This window comes from Dama dama, chromosome 17, assembly GCF_033118175.1.
Source record: "Dama dama isolate Ldn47 chromosome 17, ASM3311817v1, whole genome shotgun sequence".
NCBI classification, from domain to species: domain Eukaryota; kingdom Metazoa; phylum Chordata; class Mammalia; order Artiodactyla; family Cervidae; genus Dama; species Dama dama.
Window position 1 is genome coordinate 61,176,914 of NC_083697.1, and position 23,835 is coordinate 61,200,748.

Sequence of the window (23,835 nt, forward strand, 5' to 3'; positions counted from 1 at the left end):
GTGCGCTGCATCATAGCGCCTGTGCAGCCGAAAATAAAATGATCAAAAAGTAAAAATAAAAAAATTTAAAGCTTAAAAAAAAAGAATTCTTAAAACAAACAATGCCCCTGCCCCTCCCCCACCTCAGAAACATCTAAGCAGTTTAAAACTCAGCTGTCCGTTTTTTTTTTTTCCTTTCCTCTTGGCAGCACCACTCGGCTTGTGGGATCCCCTTAGGGCCCCAACCAGGGATCGAACATGGGCCCTCAGCAATGAGTCTGTGATGCCCTAACCACTGGACCACAGGGAAATTCTTAAAACTCAGCCTTTAATCACTAAGCTAAAGGACTGAAATAAGAATTAATAGAATAGCTCCAGTAATAAAAAAACTTGAAACAAAAAGATATCTAATACAATTTTTGTTTTCCTAAAAAATATTGTTCTGTAAGCTTACCCAATCAATGTTTTCAATAAGGTACTACCATAAACTGGAAAAAAAAAAAAGGGAGGGGGGGGGTAGATACTTCAGAAACATGTGCTGGAGAATGCTTACAACAGCATCGCTTTTAAAAAGCAAAAGACCAATGATAATGAAGACAAAGCAGTGGCATTTGGAGGCTGAAAGCAATTTGATTTATTTAACTTTGAAGAACAAAAGCTTATTCTTCTAAGAAGAAATAAAAACACATTTTCTGTGGAAAAAAGAAACCATTTTAACTGCATTGCCAAAATAAATCAGGCAGAGGGCAAATCAGATCCAGCTACAAAAAAGAACTCAGGCCAAGGAAACAGAGGAAAAAATGCCGAACAGCAGATTTTATTTTTTAAAAATAGAAGGAAAATGCCAATAAAAATTACTTTAAAAGAAAAAATAAAATAAAAAGGGAAGGAGAGGGAGAGAAATCCTAAATCCAGTTTGTGGTATCAGCCACTGGATTTTTTTTTTTAAAGAAGGAATCCTAACCACTGGGTAGATGTGCATTTGCATTCAAATATTTGGATCAGTCTTACATTAAAACAGTATCCCCGGGTGGCTTAGACAGTAAAGAATCAGCCTGCAATATGGGAGACCTGGGTTTGATCCCTGGGTTGAGAAGATCCCCTGAAGAAGGAAATGGCAACCCAATCCAGTTTAAAACAAGGCATTTCTGTAAAACAGCATGGCCAAAAAATCCAAATTTAAACAAAAATATTTTTCAGAAAAAAATACAGCTCTAAAAACTGTATCAGACCATGTAAAGATACATAACACTCCTGTCTTACTGTATTAGCTACATTCCACTGCAGATCTTTTGATTCAGCTCAGAACCAGCTCAGAACTCTGCCATCTGAGTCCAGAAGGAAAAACTTCCAGATTTCTCTAGCTGGAAAATCAAGTCCTATTAAATAGCTATCTCGTGGAGAATGAGAAACAATAAGAAACCAAGCAAGAAAAATTTTCATGAATACATAAATATTTTTAAGTGTCAATGAATATTCCCTTCCCTCCTTTCTTAGAGTCCATTCTCTGTTGGGCTCACCAGACATCCTTACTCAGCAAGTCCCAATCCCAGTAGACTCTAATCCCAGGACCTGATTTTCCCAGACCTGGCTGAGTGGTGATGTCTGGGACTCCAGGAGCCAGACTGCCTGGGTTGGACCCTAAACTCTACCACATTCTTACTGCTAACTTGAAACAAGTTGCTTCAACCCTCTGTGCTTAACCTGGCACCTCCCCACTACTCCTTCCAAAGCATGCCAGGTACATAGTAGATATTCAACACACAGCACGTATTATAAATAAATTAGTCCCGTGGGCATTCATGACACTATTCTACTTTTGAGTCTCTTTGAAATTTTCCAAAATAAATATTATTTTTTTATTCCAAAATTAATTAAAAAGTCGAAGGCTCAGAAAACACACCCCTTTCTAAGGTCACTCATGTGCTTGTTGATCCTTTGGCCAGCATAACACCACCGGGAGCCAATGACATGCCAGACACTCTCCTGGCACTTGCATTCAATTGATAAATTCAATATCCTACTTCACATTCAAGAAAACCAAGAGTAAGAGCAGTGAAGGACAATTTCTAAGCAGCAAAGCTAGGATGAAAGCCCAGGTCTCCTAATCAAATTCAATGCTCTTTCACAAAATCCTGGTAGATGACTGGATGTTTTGCAGAGAGTATCGAATTTTAAACCAGTGAGATGTGGTCAGGATTTCAGATGACTGGGTCAAATCCAGATACAGACAGAATTTGGACCAAGAACACTAGTTGAGCAAGCCTAATTCTTTTAACCTTCCCAGATCCTAAGTGCCTCTCTCTGGGCAGTAGTGGCCAAAACCAGCCACAGCACATTAGCAAGGCTGTAATCCGGCTGGGCCGGACCAAGGATCACCTTGCACTTCCTGCCTGAGGGCGAACAGTGTCTTCTTACCCACCGTCTGCTCCATCCCTCAACACACTGCCAGGCTGATGACTCATATGCAGAACTGTCTCTACAAATCATGCTTTCTTTGCAGCTGAACTGGCTGGTCTTCCTCACCTGAGACTTGAATAGCCACTTACTTCTCTTCCCAAAAGGCAACCCCTCACGCTTTCTTCAGAATGTTCCTCTAACTGACCCAAATCACTCAGAATTCCAGTTCTAATATCTGAGGTACCATCCATCTACTCTGTCAGTAACACTTTCTGCAACAATGGAAATGTGCCGTATCTACATTGTCCAATATGGCACACCCTAGCCGTCTATGGCTACTGAACACTTAAAATGTGACTAGTCCAACTGTAGAACTAAACTTTTTATTTTAATTAATCTAAATTTAAGTAGCCATAGATGTCCAGGGACTACCATATTAGACCACCAGGTTCTAGATCATTGGTGGAAATGTTCTGCATTCATGGGTCTTCAGCGGCCCCTTCATGAGCACCCCAGGATGGCAGAAGAGTGTGGCTGGTCTTCCAGTCACAGACCTCGGTTCAAATCAGCTCCTCCTTCCAGCTATGTGACCCACACTATGTATATAACTTACCCTTTGGACGCACTGGTTTCCTCATCTATAAAGCAGGGATAAAAGTATTCATCCCATTAGGAAATGTTTATAATAGTGACATGTAAGATATATCTCAGTACAATGTCCAGAAGACTAGAACTCTGAACTGACATCAGTTGCTTTTATTATTATCTTCATCATCCACTTCCTCTTCCTAAATACTGGTTCCCTTCCCAAGGCATGAGTAACTGACTAAAAGGAACTCTGCTTTTAAGAAAGTCCCTATTGGGCTTCTCAACTCACCAGGAGCGGCCAGATCTTCCCAAGGGCAAGAAAGCAAGAGCTAGTGCTGGAAAGCTACTCGAACCCCTCTGTCTTAAGGAATTCAGGAGCACAGTTCTCCGGATGACTTCTGGATCATCCCCAACACCTCTGAGCCTGGGCAGGTCATCAGAGCAGCTCCACTCAAAAGCCACTTCTCCCTCGACGCAGCCACACTGACCACAAGTGAATTCCCTTGTAATAATCAGTAGCACTGAGTGAGCATTTCCTATCCGCCAGGCCCTGGGCTTCCTGTGTCAGTTCCCTCCTATCTTACTGCCATCCCTCGAGGCAGGCAGCATCATTTTTACTTCCCAGTGAGGAAAGTGAGGCACAAAAAGCCCAAGCACCTTGCCCAGGCCCCAGTGCTGATGAGTGGTAAACGGGGACTTGACCCTGGCCGCCTGACTCCAACGTTCAGGCTCAAGCTTGCTATTTCCCTGTAGCTTCTGGGACCCTGCCTCCCGCTCCTCGGTAAGTGGAACCTCTCCTGCCGTAACACGCAGGCTCTGATGGTTCCACTGGGGACGGTCACTCCTGAGTCCTCACACCCTTCCTTTTATATACAATAAAAACACGAAAGGGATGGGCAGGCCTCAAGCCAGAACAGAAAGCAAAGAGGAAGATAAAAGCTAAGCCAATATCAAATTAGCAGAGGCTTTTTTTTTTAAGTAATATCTTCCAAAGTTAAAACAGCCAAACTAAGAAGCATTCACTTTTGCTTTTAAATTGCTTCAAAATATCTGATGGAAAGAGTAATATTTCTACTGCAGATATTTTAGAACTGTGAGGCATCAAAGAAAACTAGTTTCTCAAAGAAAAAAGCATTGCTATGCTAGCTCCAGTCTTTATCAAATCACTGTTAACCTAGAAGTGACGACAAGATTATGTGTCATTTGGCCTGAATGGTTTTTAAAAGGATTTTTACCAAGCTGCCAACATGTAAAAGTCTGTGGTGATTTCACATGTAAAAACTCCTAGATTTCCCCCCCTTTTTTTTTTCGGTTGAACTTTTTTTTTTTTCTCATTTATTTTTATTAGTTGGAGGCTAATTACTTTACAATATTATAGTGGTTTTTGCCATACAGTGACATAAATCAGCCATGGAGTTACATGTATTCCCCATCCCGATCCCCCCTCCCACCACCCTCTCCACCCGATTCCTCTGGGTCTTCCCAGTGCACCAGGCCCGAGCACTTGTCTCATGCATCCCACCTGGGCTGGCGATCTGTTTCACCATAGATAATATACATGCTGTTCTCTCGAAACATCCCACCCTCACCTTCTCCCACAGAGTCCAAAAGTCTGTTCTGTACATCTGTGTCTCTTTTTCTGTTTTGCATATAGGGTTGTCGTTACCATCTTTCTAAATTCCATATATATGTGGTAGTATGCTGTAATGTTCTTTATCTTTCTGGCTTACTTCACTCTGTATAATAGGCTCCCGTTTCATCCATCTCATTAGAACTGATTGAAATGAATTCTTTTTAATGGCTGAGTAATATTCCATGGTGTGTACGTACCACAGCTTCCTTATCCATTCGTCTGCTGATGGGCATCTAGGTTGCTTCCATGTCCTGGCTATTATAAACAGTGCTGCGATGAACATTGGGGTGCACATGTCTCTTTCAGATTTGGTTTCCTCAGTGTGTATGCCCAGAAGTGGGATTGCTGGGTCATATGGCAGTTCTATTTCCAGTTTTTTAAGAAATCTCCACACTGTTTTCCATAGCGGCTGTACTAGTTTGCATTCCCGCCAACAGAGTAAGAGGGTTCCCTTTTCTCCACACCCTCTCCAGCATTTATTGCTTGTAGCCTTTGGGTAGCAGCCATCCTGACTGGCGTGTAATGGTACCCCCCTTTTTTTTTGGCAAAGATATAGCCACACTAAGTGCCTCCCACCGTGTGGGCAGGGAAGCCCTGTAGATGGGGCATGTGATCTCCAGTTTGCCACAATCTCCACCACTCCACATTGCCTTGTAAGTAATCCTCCCTCCTCATCGCCACGTAGGTCAAGCCTCTCGAGGCACCTGTGTTGATGGGCTCTTCACACAAAGCTCTGGGCAGAGGAGTGATGGTGTTCTGTCCCCCAGAGCCCTACCAGCTCCACCCCTGTGTCCTTGGGATGCTCTCGCAGCTTCTCCCCGCCCTGGACCAGCCCGCCCCCAAGCCGCCACAACTTCGGCTCACCTGCTGTTCCGTCTCGCTCTGCTGTCTCTTCACAGGTGTCCCCGGCACCTCCCCGTTGACACTGTCGGTCCCGCTAACCGACATCAAACTTCTCCGCTCCTTCTGATTGGACTTGGGTTCCACCTTCGTAACTCTAAACCTGAGCGGGTGGAGCGGGGGGGAAGAGGAAATGTGATGGGTTTTGCTTTTCCACTGAACAAGAATCCTGAATGAACTAAAAAATCTACCTGGAGGATCCCAAAACAAACGTAGCCAAAAGTTAGGACAGCAGTGAAAATCACCATATTCACGTGTGCACATGGCTATATATAATAAGATAACCAACAAGAGCCTACTATATAGCACAGGGAACTATACTCAATATTTTGTAACAACCTACAAGGGCAAAGAATCTGAAAAAGAATATATATGTATGTGTGTGTGTGTGTAATAAAAACCGAATCACTGTGTTGTACACCTGAAACTAATATGACATTTTAAATAAAAAAAAATTAAAAAAAAAAAAAAAAGGAAATCACCGTATACAACAGGAGGGACCGTCCCACAGAGCGAGGTCCCCGTTCCCCGCCAAACCTCTCAGCTACTATTCACTCAACACGTCACAGACTCTGCTACACGGTTTACAGAGCATGTGAAAACGCAGTAAGAAACACGGGCACTCAAATATGAAACAGCCTCAGAGCTGCGGTTTCTAACAAGGACCTGAGCATTTACATCAGTTGTTACCACAGAGACTGGATAAAAGCCTGACTAGTATGGAGATCAGATGCTCACTAGGCAGTTGCCTTCCTCAAATTTTTCCTGGCAGAATGTCTATCTCTACACACGGCCCCAGTCACACGTTTATCTGCATCAGTCAGAGGCAGGGTTTTTGGGTATGCTTGGGTTTTGTCTGGTTTTTTTTTTAAGCAAATTTGGGCTTTCATTAAGAGTTAAGGAATTTGAGAGAAATTTTCCTTAAGAATTAAAAGAGAAGGAAAATTTATTCAACTGGACTACTTTTCTCATCTATCACCATCAATACCCTTAAGTCTTTTCTAAGTCTCTAGTCCTGGTCTTCATTTCCCTCATAACCATCTAAAATAAACTCTCCTTCTTTGTCCAAAATGAGCTCACCCACCAGAAGGAGGAGGGAGATGCCGCGGAAGTGAAAGGAGGATTAGGAAAAAAGTTCTCACCACAAACCTAGGAAGTCAAACTCCTAAGACTCTCGTGAAGCAACATATGCTGAAAAGCAGCCTATACTCATTCAACATTCATAGTATTTATTCTATTAATGCCTCCAAGGCACAGAGTTGGATGCGGGGCATTTTTTATTGGAGTATAATTACTTTACAGTGTTTGTGCTAGGATCTGGGGCATTTAAAAAAGCCATGTCGAATCTGAGTAGAAAGTTTCAGCAGATTTTTTTTTTTAATTTTTTTATTTATTTATTTATTTATTTATTTTTTTTTTTTTTAAAGCAAACAAAATACACTTTGTCCAAACAACTTGCAGGTTCTCACCCCACTCTACATTCATAAGTTCCCATGACTCTGTTCTGAATAAAATAGCACAGTCACGGGTTGCGCTGTTTTGCTCTAAGTGGCAAAGAGCCATGCTGTCTTCTCCCGCTTGCCTGTGCAACACATGGTAAAACTCATTGAAATTCAAACGATAAAATAATAATAACAGACAACAATCCCTTCTTTCTAATTTTCATTTTATAATGTAGCATAGCTGATTATCAATGCCATGTGAGTTCCAGGTATAGAGCAGAGTGATTCAGTTACACATACACATGTATCCATTCTTCAAACTCTTCTCCCTCTTCGGTTACTACATAATATTGAGCAGAGTTCCTGATGCTGTATGGTAGGTCCTTCTGGTTAATCAGAGCCAACAATTCTTGAGTGTCTAATCATCGACAAAGACTGAATTAAGATCTTTAACACGAGTGCCCTTATTTAGTCTTCACAGCCACCCAATGAGGTGTGACTGTCATTCCCGTTTTACGGAGGGGGGATACTGAGGCACAGGGAGAAGGCACAGTGTGTCGTGATGCCAGGACTCAAACGAGGGCGATTAGGTGAGTCGAGGCTACTCCTCCTAGAGTCATCAGCAGAGAAAGCAGGACCACGTGAGGCAGCAGTCAGCGTTTGCTCAGGGCTCCCCAGTCTGGCGGCAGCAGGCTTGCCCTCCACCGCTGCCTTCACCCTTGCAGCATTAGCCATGCAGTTCCTGTGGGACTCTCAAAATCCCCCAAAAATGCTGTGTGTGTGTGTGCACGCTTAGTCACTTAGTCAGGTCCGATTCTGTGTGACCCCATGGACTGTAGCCCTCCAGGCTCCTCTGTCCATGGGGATTCTCCAGGCAAGAATACTGGAGGAGGTTGCCACGCCCTCCTCCAGGGCATCTTCCCAGCCCAGGGATCAAATCCAGGTCTCCCGCATTGCAGGCAGATTCTTTACCATCTGAGTTACCAGGGAAGCTCACTCCGTATCATCGAATTCCTACCTGGTTGTTCAGGCCGTAAAGAAACTGCCTGCAATGCGGGAGACCTGCATTCCCTCCCTGGGTCAGGAAGATCTCCTGGAGAAGGGAATGGCCACCCAGTATTCGCCAGTATTCTTGCCTGGGAAATCCCATGGACAGAGGCACGTGACGGGCTATAGTCCATGAGGTCACAAAGAGTCAAACACAGCTAAGGGTGTGACTAACACACCCACATTGTCAAACTGATTCATCACCCCCACAGACCTCCGAATCACATACAGGTCACCAGTAATGGAACTTTAAGACTGGGGAACCGGGGCACAGAGGAGGTGAACTAAACAAAGCAGTCCCAGGAGCCCACATGATCTGACACGACACAGACTGGACCAGCTCCTTCTCTTTCCTTCTTCCCAGCACATGGCCGGACGACATTTCCCACCTCCCTGGGCATTAGGTGTGGCCAAGTGATTGAACGCCAGTCAGAGGAAAGTGAGCAAGAATGAAAGGTGCCACTGCAGGCCCATCGCATTAAAACCTTTTGTGAACAATCCTCTGAGGACTTTCTCCTGCTAGCAAACCTGGCAGAGGCACCAGATGGAAAGGCCCCGGGGCTCTGGATGACCACTCCAAGAGCCACCACCAATCTGATCTCCACGAGCAACATGAACTCCTGTACAGAGTGGAGATTCTTTATCTATTAGAGAAAGTGTGATACTGTCACTTGACCAGGCCAAGGGCTGCCCAGAGAGTTGATAAAACATTATTTCTGGGTGTGTCTGAGGGCGTTTGCAGAAGGCTTTGGAGACGACATTAGCGTTTGAATTGGTGGACTGAGTAAAGATAATCTTCCCCGTTGCAAATGAGAATCATCCAAACCCTCATAAAGGCCTGAATAGAACAAAATGGCAGAGGAAGACTGAATTGGCTGTTTTTCTTTGAGCTGACACATCACTCTTCTTTTGCCATCAGACATGAGCATTCCAGGTTCCTAGGCCTTCAGACTGGGACCAGGACTAACACCATTATCTTGCCTGGTTCTCAGACCTTTGGGCTTGGACTGAATTACCACCAGCCCTTCTGGTTCTCCAGATTGCAGACAGAAGGTCACGGGGCTTCTTGGCCTCTGTGATCATGTGCTAATTCCCATAATAAATCTCTTCTCATACGTGTGTGTGTGTGTGCATGTATATATAAAATATGGTGGAGGTGGTTTAGTTGCTAAAGTCATGTCCAACTCTTGGCAACACCATGGATTATAGCCTGCCAGACTCCTCTGTTCATGGGATTTCCCAGGCGAGAATACTGGAGTGGGTTGCCATTTCCTCCTCCAGGGGAACTTTCAGATCCAGGAATCAAACCCACATCTTCCGCATTAGCAGGAGGATTCTTTACCTGAGCCACCAGGAAGCATAACATAGAATCTTATTGACCATGTATACATATGCATGCACGCTCAGCTGCTTCAGTTGTGTCCAACTCTTTGCAACCCTGTGAACTGTGGCCCACCAGGCTCTCCTGTCCTTGGGATTCTCCAGGCAAGAATACTGGAGTGGGTTGCCCTGCCCTGCTCCAGGGGATTTTCCCGACCCAGGGATTGAACCCATGTCTCTTACACCTCCTGCATTGGCAGGTGGGTTATTTACCACTAGCACCACTCTGGGAAGCACACACATACACACACACACACACACAAAATACATACAGAATCTTATTGATTCCTGGAAAACCCTAATACAGCAAGTAATTCGTTACCTTAATCAATACATCTCACATCTGACCTCACAATAGCCACCTCTTAGAATTCTTCTTCTGTTGGAAAAATGCGGGATTCAGACCAGAAAACATCACAGAAGCCAAGAGACAGGACCAAGCCAGGCTCGAGAGAATACATGCTACATTTAATAGGTGTACAACTCCACACAGCAGGGCGACCGTGTCACACAAACCCCAAGCCCCCCAGGACTCACCTGCCCACAGAGAGGACGGTGACCTCTCCTTGGCGCCTCGGGCGGCCCTCTCTGGACTTGTTGGTGGGTTTTATGAAGTGCCACCGCTTGTGCCTACAGCGATGGCACACATCCTGCTCGATGGGACCCCCCACTGTGTGCAGATGGTGGCCACAGATGTGCTTCCCTGGGGTGCCCCCCGGTGACAGGGGCCCGGGGCTCACCGGCGGGCTCCCCGGAGTGCTGGGCGTCACAGGGCTAAGACAGGAAGAAAAAAAGGAAAAGGGTACTTAGAAGAAATAGCTACGCCATTCACTCCCTCTGCAATGTAAGAAAGGTTTAAAGCAAAAGAAAAAATACCTCTTCCAATTACACAAATGGGCTTTGTGGACTGATCTCAGGCAGCAGGTACTCAGCTTTTGAGACTATACAATGACAGCTCATTGTGAACGGTAATGATGTGATTTGTCACTTCTAGTTAACTGGTTGGAAATAAACCACTGCTTTTTAACGAAGATGCACTGTTTGTCTTTGAAGTACAAAGTTTCTTTCCTTGTATGGCTGATCTCCCTTCTCATACAATCTAATTTCATGCAAACTAATATCTCATACTTACCCAAGTGCCTCCTAGATCTCTAAGCAAAGAGAGGCGCTGAATATATATATACCCTGGAGGAAAGAGAAACTTAAATTCCAATCAAATCACTGGATGACTTAAGAAAGAATATTTGATCCAGTCTGATTATTGGGTCAAAGGAAGAAAGCTCTTAGGCCAAGATATCAAAAGTGATGCTCAAAAGAGATGTTGATAATAATAAAAACCTAACACTTAGCATTCTAAGCATTCGATCTTTACAAAACCTCTAAATCGGAACTATTTAAAAACAAGAACACTGAGCCTCAGAGTGGTTAAGCAAGGTCAAGGTCACACAGCTAATAAGGGATGGCTCTGAGATCCAAATCTAGAAAGACTAAATCTGAAACCATGATCTTAACCATCATGTTACAGTGCTTCAGAAACACGGGAGACGACTTTGATAACCTAGAAGAAACCCAGCCAGACCATCCAAAGTATAAAAAGCCCAAGTCTAAAGGTTAGATGCTGGCTGCTTTCAAAAGGCACGTGTCAAGCCTCTGGTCCTCTAGAAAAGGAGGAGTTAAGACACGACAGGGCTGGCCTGACCAGGAATCTGAGCTCTGACGTGGTATAGGTGGGTGTGAGTGTGGGTGTGGGCCGGTCAGCATGTCACAGCAGAGCCTGACTCCTGAGACCAGGCCGAGAGTCCCAAAGGCACATGGAGGTCTCATGATAGCATCAGCCAGCCTTCATGCTACAGATAACCAGCCCACCCGTCCATTTCAAAAGGAGCATGCATAATTGAAGAGAAAGTCTCAAAGACCCCAAACAGCCAAAAGTTTCCTGGCTTTCATTAAGGATACTTTTTAGGTTGTTAAAACACACAGCTGTAGCTTTCTGGGGTAAAACAACGTTAATATCACATATTAGGAGGTTGAATTGAAAGTTTAACAACATTCATTCAAGAAACATTTATCAAAAGAAAAAAAAAAGAAACAATTATCTATACCCACTGTGCACAAAACCCAATGATGGGGACTTTAGGATGCTCTCAGATGACTGAGATGACACGGTCCTTCAATGAAGAGCCCATGTTCAGGGCTGGAATGTGGGGAGACCCACAGCCCATAAGTCTCTACGAACTACACCACCAGGGCTCCCAACACTGGCCTTCCTGAACTGAGTCACCTCACTGAAACGCAGATCTAACGTGGCCAGTTTCACAAACACGTATGAAACAGCTAAGATGTGCTGTGTGCACAACCAGCAGAGTAAGCAGAAAAAGGTCCAAACCCCTTGCCAGGTCACTCAGACCCAATTTGCTTCCTTGGTCCTTCCTGCTTCTGTCCACAGCACACCCTCAGGCCACCCGAGACTGAACCTTCCGGGGCATCCCACACTTTCCCTCTCCTGGGCCTTTGGTCCTGAACTCTCTCTCCCCACAAGCTTCCCCTACTTCTTGTTTCTACTCCCTATTAGACTGAGTCCTCCTTGGCAAGGATGTGTGAAGGCCCATCTCCAGCATCATGCCCAGCACACAGCAGGCACTCAATAAATGCTCTCTGAAGCATGAAAGACAACACAGAAATAGAGTTGCCTGTGATTATAATTACGACCGACTGTGAAGCTCAACAACCATAATCTAAAACAAACATCCCTACCCTAATACAAAAATAGAACTTGGCAGGTGCTCACAAACCAGCCCAGTTTTTCATTTAAGCATAATTGTTCATGGAGGTCTTTCAATGCCCGAGATATTCTGTATTTCTTATGATGTTCCAGTTAGGTTGGTAGGGCGGTTACCCCCAGTTTGTAGATAATGGAACTTGGGCTCAGAGTGGTCAGTTAACTTACCCGAGAAGAGGGGAGCCATAGGTGGTGCAGGGAAGACAATTTAGGTGCCCGATTCCAGGGCATCCTCCTCCCATCATGGTTTGCTAACCCAGAGGTTCTCAACCAGGGGCGACTTCACCCCCAAGGGACACAGGCAGTGCCAGGAGACAATGTGGGGTGTCACACACCAGGAGAAAGGGACCATGGCATCCATTCACTGGAAGCCAGGCATGCTGTTAAACTTCCTACAAGGCACAGGACAGTCCCCCACGGCAAAGAATTCTCTGGCTCACGTATCAATAAGGACAAAGCAGAGAAACCTGCTCCAGCAGATAATTGAAAAAAAAAAAAAAGGCCTCATAAAATCAGGGGGAAAGTACTCACCTTTCAGGATCACACACGCTGTTATCTGCTACCATTGCCGCTAAAACATCAACATTTGCTAAAGAAAAAAAAATTAAAATGGAATGAATTAGATGAGTGATCACAGAATTAGCATATCAGAAAAACTGTTGGAAAAACACCTAATTGAGTTTCTTCAATTCACAGATGAGGCCTTCGGGCCCTGGAGAAGGCAGGGCCTTTCCCAAGGAAAGTCCAGATATGGCTCCATCTGCAGATCATTTTCGACTTGCAGGAAGTTAGTGAGAGTGACAGAGGATTTACGCAAAGGAAAGCAGATCTACCACAAAGCTCTGCTTCCTGTACATCGTCAGCAATACAACATAGAGATTTCTTTCTCCTCTTCTCAAACCAAAGGGAAACTGAATTTAACTCACTCTGCTAAATACATCGTGAAATGCATGACTCGAGACCTGTATTCTAATAACTTACATGTGTTCAAATAATGAGCCCTAAATTCTGGATACCCCATGTAATATCAAGTCTATGGGCTTCCCTGATGGCTCAGTGGTAAAGAATCCGCCTGCAGCGCCCACAGGAGACTCAGGTTTAATCCCTGGGTAAGGAAGATCTCCTGCAGGAGAAAATGGCAACCCTCTCCAGTATTCTTCCCTGGAAAATCCCATGGACGGAGGAGCTTGGGGGGCTATAGTTCACGGGGTCGCAGAGTCTGATCATTGGACATGCCTGATCAGAGCACAGTAACAGCACCAAGTCTATCCCACACAGCGCTGGGGATGAGAAAGGGTTAGTTTCTCAGGCGGGCCATTTGGCTTAGCTCTGCTTAAGGACCATACAAGACCTGAACTCTAGCCAGGTATCTTAAAATTTCAAATGCTGGTCAGGGTCACATGCGTGAGTGCTAAGTCGCTTTAGTCGTGTCCGACTCTGTGCAACCCTATGGACTGTAGTCTGCCAGTCTCCTCTGTCTGTGGGGATTATCCAGGCCATAATACTAGGGAGGTGTTGTGCCCTCCTCCAAGTAATCTTCCTGACTGAATCCCAGGTTTCTTATGTCTCCTGCATTGGAAGGTGGGTCTCTTACCACTAGTGCTTACCTAAGAAGTTCACTGGTTACACACATCAGTTATCTAATATGGACTGAGCTAAATTTGACTTCTAATGTTATTTTTTCTTTAAATCCAAATTTGTAGGTGGAGCCTAAGCTGTCAACTAAAGCAAACTGAATCTCAGCTTCTTGGGGGCCTACCCCGCCACCGTACACAGACACACGTTACTTCATTTTTTGTAGGGTATCAAGTCTTAAGAAGAAAAGATGGGACTGAATGGTCAAGCTCCTCTTGGGTATCTCCCGGCAAGGCCAGATGTTATGACTGACTCTTGACCCCTTTCCATTGACTTTTAAAAAAAAATGTATTTATTTTTGGCTGTGCTAGTCCTCGTTGCTCCCTGGGCTTTTCTCTAGTTGTGGCAAGCAGGGACCACTCTCTAGCTGCAGCGCATGGGCTTCTCCCTGCAGTGGCTTCTCTCGTTGTGGAGCAAGGGCTCCAGGCACATGGGCTTCAGTAGCTGTAGCCCCCAGTCTCTAGTGCACAGGCTTAGTAGTCGTGCTGCACCGGCTTAGTTGATCCGTGGCATGTGGGATCTTCCCGGATCAGGGATCGAACCCACGTCTCCTGCATTGGCAGGCAGACTCTTTAACACTAAGCCACCAGGGAAACCTCCCCACTGATTTTTAAAGTGCTGTTCTCAGTACTAACCACAAGTTCTCTAGACATAAAAGAATTAAAAAAAAAAATAACTATTTACCATGTGAGCTAACAGCAACATTTAATATTCAACAATCTTAAAATTCCAAGAGAAGGAAAATTAACTCCAGTCTCTACACTGCTGCTTTTAAGTCAACAGTTAAAGATAGATCTACTGTTCTGCCACTTTTTTCATGACTGCTCCACCTAGAAACTTTTTTCTTTTTGACATTTTTTTTCCTAATTCATCCTCCCATAAAATTATAATACTGAAGATAAACAATTGTTTATGTATTATGTGCATATCCGTTTTTTACATATAAAATAGCAGGGGACTTTTTTGCCCCCATAATCCAATATTAGTCCCCTTCACAACCCTTGGAAATGCATAGGATTTTTGAAGAAATACTAAAGGAACACACCATCATTTTCAAAAAGAAATAATTTCTTTGCCTTTCATGACTATCTGTGAAAATGCACAAATACATTTCCAAATACAAGTTTTGATATAAAAAGACTCTTATCATTACAAGAAAAAGCACTGAAATGGATCAGTAGTGTCTTCTCCCACAGGACAAAAAAAGGCATGTTACCCCTGTAAGTCAAATTTAAATATAATTTAATCATTTCCCTTGAACTAATACTAAGAATTCCGAAAAACATTTTCTTTCAGATAAAGTGTTTAGGAAATACACAATAATTTGCCAGTTGACATTTATGCCATCTTTTACTAAACTTCAAAACTATTAACAAAAAGTGGGGGGGAATAACAACTAAAAAAAGAAATGGAAACAAAGATAACACTAATAGCATTCACTTATAAAGATGAGCTTTTCAAAAAGTTTATATAGTTAATCACCTGCAAAATGAGGACCTCTGTTAGAAATATCAAATTATAAAATGCTTCCATGAAGATAATTAAAATATATTAAAAGCATTACTTTTTTTTAGGCTTGTGTTGTTTCTCATATATTTATATATCCCTGTACTTCACCCTTATTTCTTAGAAACAATAGTAAACAACCCCTTTGTTTGCTATGAACAATGACTTAAGAGTAGGCTCAAGTTTTTATGCAAATAACATGCATACTCATGTAGGATCAAAACATGCACAGACGCACTCATGTAGACCCTTGTCTCTAGGCTATCACCCAGTCTACACCAGGGAGTAAATCTCAGTGAACCTTTTTGGTTTCCTGTGATGAGAAAACCCTAACATAACACCACCATTAGCACATAAACACATGCTTTAATTTGGTTATAAAATTACCATAAAAAAGCAAAACCCAGTTAAGTTCTATTAAATATACATCTCCTTGTGGTTACTCATAACTTCAATAAGTTCCAAGAGATGGTTTCCCCTACACCTTTTTAAAAAAAAATTTATTTATTTGGCCGCGTCGGGATCTTTGTTGCATCTTGTGGGGATCTTTCTTTATGGTGCACAGCCTCAGTAGTTGCACACGGGCTTGGCTGCTCCGCAGCATGAGGGATCTTAGCTCCCTGACCCAGGATTGAACCTGCATCCTCTCCATTGGGAGGCTATTTCTTAACCACTGGACCACCAGGGAAGCCCCCTCCCCTACACTTGTCAACATTCTGTCCAACTCTACTTCCTTTCATGGGCGTCCAAAGGATGGGAGGAGTCAGTTACAGGGGAAGCAAATCTGTCAAGAACAGGGGAAATTTTCTAGTGGGCAGTCATTTCCAGACACTGTTTCCTCTCTCTCCTGAACTTCTGCCTGATAATATGCATAGAGTAGTCAAAATCAGCCCTGCTTTCTCCCCCACCATTATCCTCTTTAAAGTTTTCCCTTACATTCAAGGCAAGATCCTGGTATGTGCCAGCCACTGTCAAAAAGCTTTGTAGACCTCCCATGTTTGATTCACTCTAATAGCGGGCAGAATTATCATCCCCATTTTACAGATAAAGACTGAGGCCTAAAGACTGTAACTGACTGTCCAGAATCCCACAGCTAGAATCAGACCTAGATACAAAAACCTGGTCTATCTGACTCTAGGGTGGGTGCATTTCACCCCAACCAACTCCTCCCTACTGCTTCTGAGTCTCCACCCACATGATGATGGTTTAACAGTTCACAGGATGTTTGCATAATCATTATAGCAAGCTTCAGAGATCTACTCAGTGATGATGGTAGTTTATGAAGAAATCCTTTTAGCCATCACATAAATTGAGTGCCAAGATAAGAATTTCCCCAAGGGACCCCTCTCTTCTGCCCAGTGTAAATAACCATAATCAGGGGTGCTTGGACAGTAATCACAATACTGACAGGTGCTGCTATTTTCAGACAGCGTCTGGCCCTGGCAGAGAAGCCCAGCTGGAGAGTTGCAGGTTCTTTCCAAACTTCCGCAGTGAAATGCTCTTCTGGTCCTGCTCTGTTTAGAAAGGATTACAGGCTAGTCGGAAAATAATCAGTGTGCAGCTTAGCCAATAAATTCATCCTACAAGAGATATTTGTCTAAACGAAATGTGATTTGCAACATCCAAGACATGATAGGTTTACACCATAAACAAGAATGTCACCATGAGTACTGGTGAAGTATTACCCCCTTAGCCAAATTAAAAATGCAAACCAGAAGATGAGTCACATATCAGAACTGAAAGTGTTTTAAAATACGTAAGTATAGGCAAAAAAAACCTAAATAAACATGGGAAAAGGGTAACGGTTTGTACTCAATTTTGTTCATTTTTTCTCCAATGTTTAAAGAAAAATTATGTTACAGTGTGTTATTTTAAAAAAATAGAAAGTTAATTAACCTCAACATGGAGGTCTAAATGGATATTAAGTTCAGAGTCTGTTAATGACAAAGAAAAGAAAAATACATTTTGTTGTACAGAGAATTTAAGTCTCCAAGGCAAACTAATAAAACTAGGTTATAAACTGGTAAGAGACCCAAGTACCTATTTAATCCCCCAGCTGTGGTTTCGGGACAGGCTGGAAGCTAGAGAGGTCACTCTGTGTGAGTACCCAGTGAAATCAGATGTCTCCTGGTGGCCAAGGAGAACTAAGGCCGTACACAGGATGAGGTCACAGAAGAAATCTCAGGCGGACAGACGAAGGCCCTTACATGGAGAAGGGTGAAGAATAAGAAAGACAGAAGGCAAAGAACTGGGGAGCAGAGGAGAAAGAATGAAATCAGTGCTTTGATTACTCCACTGGTAATCAAGGCAGCAGAAACTCAAAAGCTACTTTCCAAAAGGAAAAGGACATAATTAAAAAAGAAGAGGAGTCCTAGAGTCTGTGAGTGTGGGAGTGAGGAAATTATACAGTCTGCTTCCTTCAGGGACCCACAGGTTTCACCTCGGCTGTAATAGAAGAAAAGAGCCACAGGCCAGCTTGATGACCTTAGGCGAATTTCTTACCCTCTGGGCCTCTGTTTCCTCATCTGCAAAATGGGGTGCTAACAGGGCTGACTTCATAAGGTAGTTTGGATAATTTAATGCATTAATATTTAGAGCTCTATAAAATGCCCCAGCTGTATATGTTGTCTCTTTAAAAGGAGGAAGTTTATCGTCCATCTTTCCTGACACAAGGAAGAAGCAGTGACAGTTCACAAGGATGAATTCTGAGGTCAGAGGCTAGAGTTCAAATCTCAACTCTGCTACTTGCAGCAGGGCGACACGGGCAAGTGAATTATATGCTGTGGACCTCGGTTTCTCAACAATAAATTGGAAACAATACATCTGAATCATAGGGCTCCCAGAAAACCCTCAGAACAGGCCCGGCAGTTAGCAGGCATTCAGTGCCAAATATGAAGTTATACGGGAGAACTTCAGCCCCCAGCAAAGTCTTCACAGCTGACATTTCACACCACTCACCCCTCAGGAACCCCTCACGCAGCATTCACTCACTCAGCAGCTGCTTCAGCTCCCAGAAGCCCAGGTCCCACAGCTCTCCAAGCTTCCCAAAGCCATGAAGGCGGTTTCTTTCTTTCTCTTTTTTTTTTCCCCCAACTTTTTATTTTGTATTGGAGTGAGTGATAATCACTCAGTCTTGTCCAACTCTGCGACCTCATGGACTGTAGCGCACTAGGCTCCTCTGTACATGGAATGCTCCAGGCAAGGATACTGGAATGGATTGTCATTTCCTCCTCCAGGGGATCTTTCTGACCCAGGGATCAAACCCAGGTGTCCTGCATCGCAGGCAGATTCTTTACCATCTGAGCCACCGGGGAAGCTGTATTGGAGAACAGCTCTTTAACCAAGCCGTAATAGTTTCATGCGGAGAGCACTGGGACTCAACCATACACACACATGTGCATGAAGGCAGTTTCGACTATGCAAGACCCAGGAGAGGTGCAGGGCCAGCCACCCCTTGCTCGGGGCACTTCTGGAATGGCTGGAGCTTTTATGCCAAGGACAGATTTGTGTGCTTCTTATGCAAATTAAAATCCACTTCTTTATGCAAAAGAAATATGCACCACTGAGTCCTCAAGAATAGCATCACCAAATACTGCTCCCCGAAGGAAAAGTGAAAAAAAGTGAAAGTGAAAGTCACTCAGTCTGACTCTGCGACCCTATGGACTATACAGTCCATGGAATTCTCTAGGCCTGAATACTGGAGTGGGTAGCCTTTCCCTTCTCCAGGGGATCTTCCCAACCCAGGGATCAAACCCAGGTCTCCTGCATTGCAGGTGGATTCTTTACCAGCTGAGCCACAAGAGAAGGTCTTTATAAAACAGATATCAAATCCAATTGATCACTGTCTTTTTTGTTATGTTAAACATCATCCTATTAAGTTAGACTATCTGGTTTTCAATCCTGGAGAAACTGAAAGCGACAAACTAGAAGAGAGGCAAGGCAAGGCGGTACAAATGGAAGAGGCCCATGTAGGGCAGCACTACTCCCTAACCACGTGACCAACCACTTGGAGTCTTCCTTTCTTCATCTGTAAAATGGGTATAATAATATCAACTCCAGAGGAATATTGTGAGGATTAAATGATATCATGCACATGAGGCACCTAGATCAATGCCAAATATGCAAAGTCCACTCTGTAAAGAAAAAATGAAAAGTGTGCTGAAGCATATGAAGTTGCTGCTTCTCTAGGTCAGAAAGACTGACTGCAGCCTGGGCCAGGCAGGTGCTCTGGTTAATCGTGAGGCTATGGGGACAAAGGACCCCACGGAGGGGCTCGGAAGAGAAAGCAGGTATTTCCTGAGCAGTACGGAGGTATTTCAACTTTCAGACAAAGGACTCAGCTGAGCCAGTGCGTGCTGCTTGAGACAGTGTTTACCAGGGCCCAGAGGGAGCCCAAGGAAAACATTTTGTTTTACCTTCTCATGAGAATTCAAAGCATAGGGCTACTGGATATGCTGGTGGAAAAAACTGTGACCTAAAAGTTATGTGCAACCTGAAAGTTGAGAGTTATGTTTTATTCAGTGGACAAATCTGAGGACTTAAGCTCAGGAGACAAGACTCTCAGATGACTCAGAGACTGCTATGGACAGACAAAGGAGGGAGCCAAGATATACAAGAATTTTTGCAATAAGACCAGGTAGTCAGAACGTCAATCTGCTACTGTTAATAAAAGAAAATCAGACATCCCAGGTCAAGGAATTCAGCGCTTTTCCATGTATGGGAAGATCTGAGTCTGGGCTCACTGAAATCATTCCTTTGATATGCATCTCAGCTATCTGGGGCCAGTATCCAGTATTTTCACATCCTGAGTTTCCTCAGGACTCATAGTCAGGGAGTGGCTATAGTCTGATGGCTGCTAGATGGCAGGTATTCTTTTCTTCTTGGGTTCCCTCAGGGTTCACCACGGGGGCCCTGTAACGGATGGCTTGATGGCTATGACTCTCTTTGTTTACTGATATGAGGTGGCATTTTTAGTTCACAGGTATGTGGGCAGGAGTGCCACACGCCTCAAAAGCCACTTGGGGTGTGGTATCTTGTGGAGACAATCACCAATGCTTCAGAAAAATGACCCTGATTTATCTAATCAAGATTAAACGAATTCTCCATTCAAGAAGACAGGGGTTTAGGATACATCTCAGAATGGAAAAAAACGCTTAAAGTCATTAAAGCTCAGTGGTGGTGGTTTAGTCGCTAAGTCGTGTCCAACTTTGTGACCCCATGGACTGTAGCCCACCAGGCTCCTCTGTCCATGGGATCTTCCAGGCAAGAATACTGGAGTGGCTTGCCATTTCCTTCTCCGTTGTGAATGTACTTAATGGCAATGAATTGTACATTTTAAAATGGGTATAGCAGCAAATTCTACGTTTAGTGTATTTTACCAAAGTATGTTTAAAAGCAGAAAAAAACGAATAGATAATATTTGAGTGCTTATTATACGTTTAGTGTATTTTACCAAAGTATGTTTAAAAGCAGAAAAAAACGAATAGATAATATTTGAGTGCTTATTATACCAAGCAGCTTCTGTGCAATATGCCACAATAATACCATGAGGTAAATACTATTTTAGAGAAAGAAACTGAGGCTCATGAGGTGATAAGACTTTCCCCAAATCAAGGCAACGCCAGGGTTAAAAGGTAAGCCTCCAGGGCTGACTTGGCAACACTCAGACCCACTGACTCTTAGAAAACTCACTTCTGTGAAACTCTCCTGATAAGATAATGCTGAAAGCTGGGCTATTTGTGAGCTTAGGTGGAAGGTGCTACCAATAACTTCAGAAACATTGACAGGGGAATCCTGGTTTTTAATAAAACATGTTTTTGAAGCAGGCTTTTAATAAAATGTAAATAATGAATTGTTCTGGACACTAAAACAGCCATACCTTCGTTTTTCATGATGTATTGGACAATCTGCCCAACGGTGTCACTATTTTCATTTACACTGTCGTTCAGCTCTGAAAGAGAAAGGGGAGGGGAGGACAGGTTACAATTGCTCACCTGCATCAGGTCAAAGGGACAGGCAGTCTCAGAGACTTAGACTTCCCTGAACAGTCCCCAGAAAGCTCAGCTGATGACCGATGGTGCTGAGAGCTCTGCTTTCTTTTAACACACCTTTTCTCTTAGCACACCTGACCAAAAGCACACAGTGACTTTCTCGGCAGAACAGGTGCAAACTGCCCATCAGTATCTTCTAAAGTCCAGACATATGCTTAATTTCCAAGATGTCTTTAACAGTCCTTACAACTATTACTCCGCTCTCATCATTTTGTTAAACTCAAAGGGGAAATGGAAAGAAGAAAGATAATTAAAATAGAACCTTCTTGGATTTTATTTTCATTGTAGATATACCATATACGGAGTATTAATTTATTTCTTAAATTGGGTAATTATTCACCTCTGTCTTCACAAGACTTAAATATACTTCCAAATGATCTAAATGTTGGCCATGGTTAATTACCTACAAACTCAGTTTACTTTGAGACTCTGTACATGGGATAGTCTTCAGGGGAAAAAAAAAAAAGTCAAACCTTCAGTCTGAAACTGATCCTTATCATTCGCTTCCATTACACAAGAAAGAAGAAGCGGGGCTGACCTAGAAATCATGGTGTGGTATCTCACCCATGTAATATGGAGAAGTGTCTTCTCCACCCAGGCCACTCCCTCCCCATGAACACGCACGTCCAATTAGACAGTGCACATGCTGACCACTAAGCCAACCTACACAGCCTCTGCAGAGGATGAGAGAGAAAGGTCCCGCTTTCTGTTGACAAACATTCAGCTCGGTTTGCTCAGAGACTCACACATGACTCATCGTGTGACTGTGCTCACTCCCTGCCTCAAAGGTCAGTGCGGGTGGGAAAAACCAACAGGCCAGCAGGCTGGCAAGGAATGAAGAAGCTCCCTCCCCAACTCTGCCCTTGATCCCACTTGAAGGGTGACCTACTCCAAATGTCGCCTTTCTGCAAAAACTGCCCTTTGAGGTCTGAAAAGGATAAGGAGAGTTACCGACTATTCCCCAAGGCCCAAAGGATAGTTGAAAAGTACATCTGTGGTGAAAACAGGACTTCATCTCTCAGGGTTTTCAAATACAATCCAGCAACTCCATGTGAGGAGGAAATGCTGAGACACTCTAAGGTCAGTGCAAAGGTACCAGCTCTTGTCATATTTTCACTGCACTGTTCACACAACCATTTACTTAATAAACATAAACTCCAACCTTATATTAGGTTGGGGCAATAGTAATTACAGTTTTGGACCCTGATTTTAAATCATTATAACTAGGCTCAAACACATCTTTAGTAATCAAAATAGGAGCCATTACACTCAAAATATTTTTGCCAAAGAGGAATAAGCTTGTTTATTCTTGTACCATAAAAATCCGTGCTACGGGATTTGATGAACTCTTGGAAAGCATTTTCTACCTCCTGTTGGTTGTGAAAGCATTTTCATTTTCCCTGCAAAAAGTTGTCAAGATGCTTGAAGCAGCAGTAGTTAGTTGGCTACTTGGCAATATGGCAGATGAGACAAACCTTTATAGCCCAATTCATTCAACTTTTGAAGCGCTAGTTGTGCAACGTAAAATCGGGTGTTGTTGTGGGAAAAACTGTATCTTTTTTGTTGACCAATGTCAGCTGCACACATCAGTTTTCAGTGCATCTCATCAATTTTCTGAGAATACTTCTCAGATTAATAGTTTTTCCGGGATTCAGAAAGCTGTAGTGGATCAGACAGACCGAAGACCACCAGACAGTGACCATGACCTTTTTTTGGTGGAAGTTTGGCTTCAGGAAGTGCTTTGGAGTGTCTTCTCCATTCAAACACTGAGCTGGTTGTCTCTGCTTGTTGTATAAAATCCACTTTTCATCGCATGTCACAATCTGATTGAGAAATGGTTTGTCATTGTTGCATAGAATAAGAGAGGATGACACTTCAAAATGACAGGTTTTTTTTGATTTGCGGTCAGCTCATGAGGCCCCCCCCCCATCAAGCTTTTTTGCCTTTCCAATTTGCTTCAAAATACCAAACAACATAGAATGGTCAACATTGAATTCTTCAGCAACTTCTCCTGTAGTTGTAAGAGAATCAGCTTCAAAGATCTTCTCAATCGGTTGTTGTGAACTTCAGATGGCTGGCCACTGCACTCCTCATCTTCAAGGCTCTCATCTCCTTTGCAAAATTTCTGGAACCACCACTGCACTGTACATTCATTAGCAGTTCCTGGGCCAAATGCGTTGTTGATGTTATGAGTTGTCTCCACTGCTTTCTGACCCATTTTGAACTCAAATAAGAAAATTTTCTGTCTAACATCATTTCCATAGTCTAAAATACATATAAAATAAGCAGCAAGTAATAATTCATTAGCAAAAAACATAAAACATACACATTAAAATGATGTATAACATAACCATGTTGAAGAAAGTATTCCAATATCAAATGGCAAAGTTCAACAATGCAAAACCACAATTACTTTTGCACTACCAAATAGATTTTAAAAGATTAACTCCCCCAGCAAAAGTAGCAGCACAAAAATGGCGCAACCTATTCAGTTTT

The 23,835-nt window shown here is 43.3% G+C and overlaps 1 protein-coding gene across 1 annotated transcript in view; it reads right to left on the bottom strand.

Annotated features, from left to right (window-relative positions):
- RELL1 (RELT like 1) overlaps positions 1 to 23,835 on the bottom strand; it is a 73,503-nt gene that overhangs the window by 10,530 nt on the left and 39,138 nt on the right. The window contains exons 3-6 of the mRNA XM_061164539.1: positions 21,168 to 21,239; positions 12,680 to 12,737; positions 9,907 to 10,143; positions 5,465 to 5,603 (exon numbers count right to left, since the gene is read on the bottom strand). Coding sequence (XP_061020522.1) covers positions 5,465 to 5,603; positions 9,907 to 10,143; positions 12,680 to 12,737; positions 21,168 to 21,239 — 506 coding nt within the window. The remainder of the gene's footprint in view (positions 1 to 5,464; positions 5,604 to 9,906; positions 10,144 to 12,679; positions 12,738 to 21,167; positions 21,240 to 23,835) is intronic.